At 33.4% G+C, this 7800-nt stretch overlaps 1 protein-coding gene across 1 annotated transcript; it reads right to left on the minus strand.

Moving 5' to 3' along the window:
- Nucleotides 1-6095: 6095 nt before the first annotated feature.
- Nucleotides 6096-7591, minus strand: LOC149152685 (glyoxylase I 4-like). The gene is made up of 3 exons (XM_089440610.1): nucleotides 7334-7591; nucleotides 7103-7208; nucleotides 6096-6725 (listed from the first exon to the last, which is right to left on the minus strand). The coding sequence occupies exons 1-3, from the start codon at nucleotides 7504-7506 to the stop codon at nucleotides 6435-6437; spliced, it is 570 nt and encodes a 189-aa protein (XP_089296736.1). The 5' UTR covers nucleotides 7507-7591; the 3' UTR covers nucleotides 6096-6434.
- Between the last annotated feature and the right edge of the window lie 209 nt (nucleotides 7592-7800).

Below are 7800 nucleotides of genomic sequence, written 5' to 3' on the forward strand. Positions count from 1 at the left end.
AACAATGAGATGTGCCACAATTTGTTGATTCACCCACATATATGAGAGTAGATGAGCAAGACTCCGCAAAAAAAAAAAACTTTAGATAATTTCACCCAAAAGTGGATGATGGTCATGAAGACTATAAAAGTGAAACCCATGATGCATACATATATACATACAGATGAAGAAGATACAAAAAAGGGTGTAGAGAGAGAAAACAAAAACCTCTGTAAAGCATATCAAGAACATATAAATGCTCAAGGACTCCACTGTAACATGGATAATGCCGATGATGGAGAATCCAACTGTGATGAAAACACATATGGATGTTGGTTGTAAAAGGATATGTGAATTGGTGAATCCAATCGCAATTGATGAATCTGGGGAAGCTGAATTTGTTAATGAGAACATGGATGTTCGAAAATTCCACAATAGAGTGGATGAAAATTATGTTGATGTTAACTTTGATGAAGACAAATTAACTAGTGATGAGTAGTTAACATGATGCAATAGAAAGAACACATTGATATGTTGTTATTTAGTGAGAGAAGCCCACTTGTGTTTGAAATCAATGTGGAAGATAACTTGTTTGGAGCAATAAAGGTTTGTAAAGGAGTGGACGATAAGGCAGAGAAGGAAGAGGAAAAGAAGGAAGCTCTCAATGCATAGCATAATAAATATATTTCTAACATTGATCTTGAATGTGCAGAGTACACGAAAGAAACAACAATACCTGATAATTAAAGTGAAGAGAAATATATTGAAGTTTCTGAAGACAAATAATAAAGCATTGAAAAAAAACAACAATACCTGATGATGAAAGTGAAGAGAAAGATATGGAAGTTTATGAAGACAAATAATAAAGCATTGAAACAATTTTTAGCAATGCATTCAAGAAGAGATAAGATTTTGTCGTCAAGAAATATGGTAGAAAGAAAGTCAGGAATATGAAGCACAAGAAGTAGAGCAAAGAAGACACTTTGAAGATGCAATGTTTTGGTAGCATTCCATGGTTGAACGAATATTTGAAGAAGAAGGTGTAGAAGACATGATTAGATTGTTTTTAAGAACAAATAAAAGAGAAGTAAAAAGTGAAGAAATATGGAGCTTACAACAAAAAAGCACAACAGATAATGAGGCAATTTCAAGGAATTTGGAAGAAAAAAAAAATTTGTAAAAGTTTTTAAGTCATTGTAAATCTAACTGAGCCTTATATAGGCATGTTTGATTGATGATTGATTCAATCTCTCTTGTGAGCCTAGCAGACATGGTTGAGTAATGTTGAATCATGTTTGAGTTATGTTGAGCGGTCATAATTAAATGGGAGTGTTGGAAATTATAATTAGTGCTATGGTATGTGATGCATGAAGTGACGGGTTAAGTCGAGTTGAATTAAGTTGAATCAAATATTAGAAGTTCAAGTTCATTCTATATTTGAAAAAGTTAAAATTGGTGAGAGTTTTGTTGTAATCCTTCGGGATTTCTGTATAGTTAGGGATTTAGTTATAAATTAGGTATTTCTAGTTATAACATTTTTCAGTTATTGTTTTCAAGTATAAATGTAACCTTCATTGAATGAATTAAGATATAGATCATAGCGTTTGAATCAATGGAATTCTCCAGACTTCTTATCAGTGGTATCAGACCCTGGATTGAACTTCGTTGAACCAGAATGCCTAGATCCTCCATTGTTGTAAACCAGCGAAGAAGATGTGCTTGCTGACTTGAATACTTAACTGTCAGCAGCATTGGTAGAGGCATGACCTGGTAGTGTACGCAACAACATTGGTGGAGTTAGCAGTGTTGGTAGAGGTGTGCTTGGTGGAGACTCTGCTCTGGATGTTTTTAATATATAGCCATTGGGTTGTTATTACCTTTTTTTTTTTTTCTGTAAGTTAATACAGAAACTAATTTTTTTAAAAGGAAATTTATGTTGTAATGATTGAAACATAATTTTTTTTAAAGAATTTTGTTCGTGTAATCATAACATTTTTTTTTAATAATTCTGTCATTATCTGAAAAAAAAAGGATGAACTGCTTGGTATCTTTAATTGGGATTGTTCTGTCTGGAAAGGAAAATTACCAGGAATGGTTGAGGAAGGTTAAAAAAAAACTTATTTTTAATGATTTGTGGGATGGAATCTGTGAAGGAAAAGAAGGGAATTCACCAGATCAGCCTGACAAGGAGAAACAATTAGCAATCTGGCAAAGTAAGGATAAAAAGTCTTATGCCTTAATTTCCACTTCAGTCTCAAAAGAGGTAAGCAGATACATTGCTTAGAATAAAACAACATATGATGCCATAACAAAACTAAAAGAGCTTTATGATTCACATTTTGAATTGGAGATAATTCAGTTATTGTTGAAGTTATTTAATTTGGAAATGAAAGATAATGATCCTCTAAAACTTGCTTCTGAAATTAAAGCCATCAATCATGAAATTGAATCTACTGGAGTTAAAGTTGATCTGCAACTCACTACCTTTATAAAATCTCTTTACCCTAGTTATTCACACTACTTGGAATCTCTCCAAGCTAGTGGGCAGTTAAAAGATTTAGATTTTGATAAATTAGTAGGGAAAATTGCAGAAAGAGAGAAGGCTTTTGGAAAGAAAGAAACATCACATAATTCTAATACTGAAACCCTATGTCTTGCTCATAAAGACCAAAAACCTCAAGAAGAATATGAAAGAAATACTAAGGGTAATAGAGGTCGAGGTAGGAAGAATTATAGAGGCAGGGGGGGCAGAAATATTCAGGGAGATAGACAACAGAATGATAAACAAAGAAATTTTCCTGATAAAACAACTGTAAAATGCTTTAGATGTGGTAAATTGGACATACTGCTGCAAATTGTAGAATTCCCTGGGAGAAAATTAATGAAAGAAGAGAGCAAATTCTTGAAAAGAAAGATCATCTAATTCCAGAAAAAAGACAATCTTCTGAGAATGCACATTATGTTGTTGCTCATTGTAATTTTCATATGGAAGATATATTTAGTACCTCTTTTTCTTCATGGCATGACAGTTGGATTTTAGACACAGGTGCCACTTGTCATATGACCTTTAGAAGAGATTTGTTTGAACAATTCAATGATAATATTGGTGGAGTATTTTATTTTGCTAATAAGTCTCAAATCAAACCATCGGGGATTGGTTCTATTCAGTTAAAAATTCCCGGACTTTCTGATTATACTTTGAATGATGTTCTTTACATTCCTCAGTTCCAAAGAAATTTATTATCTCTTGTACAAATAACACAACAGGGACATTCCATCCACATATTTGATGGTAAAGTGGAAATTCGAAGAGCAACTGACAATAAAACTATAATGACCGGTGTAGAAGAAGATAAATTGTTGAAATTGAGAGGTGTGTCCTCTGTTACATTGAACACAAATTATTTGGTTCAGCAAAATGATACTTTGTCATTTTCTTTATTGTAGCATGCACGCTTTGGTTATATAAATTATGAAAGTATTAGAATTATGAGACAACAAGGGATTAAAGGACTTCCAACAGTTCCCAGAAAATTGACCTCATGTAATGCTTGTATATTGGGCAAGCATCACAAACAATCTTTTCATAATTCTACTTCTCAAGCTACAAGAAAATCAAGTCTCATACACAATAATTTGTGTGGACCTATGCCTATACCAACTGCGAATGGAAATAAATACATACTGACTTTTATTGATGATTATTTGAGGATGTGTTGGGTTTATTTGCTTAAGGAAAAATCACAAGTTTTCGATGTGTTTAAAAAATTTCATCTCTTGATTACAAATGAAGCTCAAATAAATATTGGTACTATAAGAATTGATAATAGAGGAGAATATACTTCACATGTCTTTGAAAAATATTTGCAAGAGAATGGCATCAAACACCAGACCAAAATACCGTATAATCCACAGAAAAATGGTGTTGCAGAACGAATGAGCAGAACATTGCTTAATATGGTAAGGTCAATGATGTTTTTTAAGAATGTAAAATTGATGTTTTAGGGAGAAGCAGTGCTCTGCGCAACATATATTATAAATCGGTGCTCATCCTCTGTCATTAATAACAAAAATCCATATGAAATGTGGTATAATCATCTTCCATCTATTAAACATTTCAGTGTTTTCGATTCTCAATGTTATGCTTTGATTCCTAAACAACAGAGGAATAAGTTGAGTGAACGAAGCAAAAAATGTATTTTTTTAGGGTCTTTTATGACTTCTAAGGCATATCGATTATATGATGAAGAGAACAAGAAATTTATTTTGTCAAGAGATGTAATTTTTCTTGAATCTGATAAAGATTCCCTCACTGTTGATAGACAACTTAATCAGATAGAAAAGTTTGTGCCTCAGATAGACAACTTGTTGAAGTTTGATTTATTTATCTATTACTCATCCTGATATAACATTTGTTGTAGGAATACTTTCCATATTTATGCATCATCCTTGTGAGGGGCATTGGGTAGCAGCAAAAAGAGTACTGAAATATTTAAATGGAACCCAAACTTACGGCATCAAATATACCAAAGTTTTAGACTTCCATCTTGCTGGTTATTCAGATTCCGATTTTGATGGAGATAAAGAGAATGGAGACTCTACTTCTGGCTATTTGATGAATCTTGGATCAACAGCCATCAATTGGAGATCACGCAAGAAATCTGTTCCTGCTGATTCTACCACTGAGGCTGAATATGTTGCAGCAGCTCAAGCCACTAAGGAAATCATTTGGCTTTGGAAAATACTTGAATATTTGCAGGAGAACCAAAAAGCTTCAACTCCTTTATTTGTTGACAACTCTTCTGCAATTAAATTGGCCAAGAATCCAAAGTTTCATGATAGAACCAAACATATCAACACCAAGTATCATTTGATTCGACATCATGTAGAGGCCAAAACAATTCATCTGACACATTGTCCAACATCAGAACAAATTATAGATATCTTTACTAAAGCATTGGGATGTGAAAGGTTCAAAAAATTTAGATCTTTACTTGGTATGTGAGATGTCCCTTCAGATTAAGGGGGGAAATGTTGTAATCCTTCGAGATTTCTGTATAGTTAGGGATTTAGTTATAAATTAGGTATTTCTAGCTACAACTGTTTTCAGTTATTGTTTTCAAGTATAAATGTAACCTTCTTTGAATGAATTAAAATATAGATCACAACATTGGAATTCTTCAGACTTCTTATCAAGTTTCCATGTTGAAGTTAGCATCAATTGAGTTGCAGCAACTCATATTATTTTATGTGAATTATATTTTTCCTCCTCTGCCTCTTCCAGGGGATTCACTGGGGGAGACAATATAAAAAGTTGAGCTCAAAGTTAATGAAAAAAATATAAAAAGGTATAAAAAATGTGAATGAAAAAATGGATACCTACAATATCTAGTTAAAGTAGGTGTTTTTTAAATGCGGAATATGTATTGGGTTTTTATTGGCAGAGGTTAAATAATGTGATTTTAGAGGTATTTTCTAATATGTAGTCAAATAAAGGGTATTGTTTAGTATGCCATGAACTGGCATGCTATGTTAGAAGTTTGTTAAGTGAAGCCCCCATGGCCTCTCCAACAAAAGCCAATGTCTTGTTTTTGAAAATTTGGTTGGAAAAATGGATAATATGGTTTGTAGGTATTTTGGAATGCCATTCGTTTCTGGTTTCTATCAAGGGAGTTCATTCTTCCATTCCATATCATTAATTTCCAATCCACATGAGTTTTTTCTACTTATCTCAATATCTAATTTTATTTACAATATCCATAATATAATTAAAAACAATATTAAATATTATTTATAAAAAAAAAAAAAAACAAAACAAAACAAAACAAAACAATAGTGATAAGATAGATATTCCTAAATTTTTCGATATTGAATTTTGGATACCTGAATTTTTTCAGTATGAAATCGAATCCCAATCCAAATTCAATTTGACAAATTCTATTTCGAACTTGGTAACAAAGAGTAACTCGAACATCGTGACAATGAGTAACACATGAGAAGAAATCTCCCGCGTTTTAAATTATTTTCAAAGTTTATCAATTTTATGATTTTGCCAATCTTTTTTTTTTTATGTCTCTTACCACATTGTAAATTGTCTACTGACATTTAGAGTGGCATAAGGCAGAATTTTATTTAGGTTTTGGGTTAGCACGTCCATGACGTCAGAGGGGACAAAAATCGTACGAACAAAAAGAAAACAAAGCTGCATGAGGCTATTGCTCGTTTAGGAATATTCATAAAAATAGGAGATATACACGGCTAGCAATTATTTTGTTGGGCTCAAGTCTCAGAAGACATGTGAAACAACAACATCACGGTGTGATTATTGATCTTTGTTCTAAAAATAATATCCGAACTAATCTTTAATTAATAGAAATTTGGAAAAATATTGTCGACTGTGAGGCTGGGAATTTACACAGCAAGCTCCTTTTGTCTTGGGCTTGCACTCACAAGAATCATCTGCTCTGCTCCATCAGTGTTGACTGAACTTGCGTACATATCTCTTTATTTTGGAAGCAAGTGGATGGATTCCGCGGTTTAGAAGGCAATTCCAGATTGCAGGACGATGCAGACCCCACGATGGGCTCCACTGGAAGATTCTCACAGTTGCAGATCTCTATCATATAGCAATCAGGGTCATGGAGAAAGAGCTGATCCACATAAATCCCTCCTTCCTCCACGATTCGTTTCACATACTTGGTGTTCATTTCTTGCAACTTTCTCTCTACCTCCTGCACATCATCGCACTGCAATTCCAAACACATGTGAAACTCAGTATAGTCATCTACAGAAATCACTAGGAAAATCCGCTGGTATTTACCAATTATACATGTAGTTATTTTACAGCCCAAACCAAGTCAATCAGTCAATTATAAAGTTAGTTATTTTACAGCCCAAACCAAGTCAATCAGTCAATTATAAAGTTGAAATTTTGCTTATTTGAATATATAAAATATTTAAATAATATTTACTCATAAAAAATTTGCAAGTGAGGAAATTAGATTTCTATGCTCATGTCAGATCCGCATTTAAGCTTAAAAACCAGCTATTAATTACCAATTATACATACAGTTATGAATCTCTGCAAGTGCATCTTGCAGGATAATATAGGTGAATAATATACCTGAAATGAGATGTGATTGTCTCTTGGATTGATTTCAGTTTTCTTGGGTACTTCCACCGGGTTCGGAGACTGCAGCAAATGGATGCCTATTCCGTAATTAAAGAGCCTGCGAAAGTATAAACCAAAAATTATAAACAACAAACATCTTGCTCTGATTTAGGTATTTTTTTCATTTTGGAACAAATACCTAAAATGTGAATGTAAATAGCAAAGAGAAATGAATGTAGTTACCAGGCTCCATCAAATCCAAACGATCCAGGTCTTTTAACGGGAATGAAACCCAGGATGTCTCCGTAAAATCTAATGGATTCTTCTATGGATCTACAAACGAGGGAAATATGATTCAACGACCTCAGAGAGAGGGGTCCTGATCTTGATCTTGATACTCCTCCGTTGTTCACCATTCTCGCAAAGAATGAATGTGATATCTGAAGAAAGGTGGGACTGGGCAACAAGAAAACGCAGAGATGAGAGGAGGCAAAGAATGAATGTGTTGTGAGAAGCTGAAAGGGCCAACATATAAATGGATGAAAATAGGATTGCTATTGAGTTCATCATGCCATTAAATGACATGGGACGGACGCGGAATTATCTCTCGATATTCACGTGAATAATGTCGGATGACAGCGTGTCATGGAACGCGAAATCTTATCAACTCATTTCAAACTGAAACGTCTCATTCCTTTAGATTTATTTAT

Source organism: Pinus tabuliformis, chromosome 9 (genome assembly GCF_031772625.1).
Source record: "Pinus tabuliformis cultivar Carrire ecotype Pingquan chromosome 9, CPIR1, whole genome shotgun sequence".
NCBI lineage: Eukaryota > Viridiplantae > Streptophyta > Pinopsida > Pinales > Pinaceae > Pinus > Pinus tabuliformis.

Bases quoted from the DNA above. Each gene is read 5' to 3' on its own strand.
- LOC149152685 (XM_089440610.1), bottom strand. From the start codon at position 7,506: ATGGTGAACAACGGAGGAGTATCAAGATCAAGATCAGGACCCCTCTCT. The intron at 7,209-7,333 runs GTAACTACATTC...ATACTTTCGCAG, and splicing joins TTTGGATTTGATGGAGCCTG to GCTCTTTAATTACGGAATAG. The intron at 6,726-7,102 runs GTATATTATTCA...TTGGAATTGCAG, and splicing joins ACAATCACATCTCATTTCAG to TGCGATGATGTGCAGGAGGT.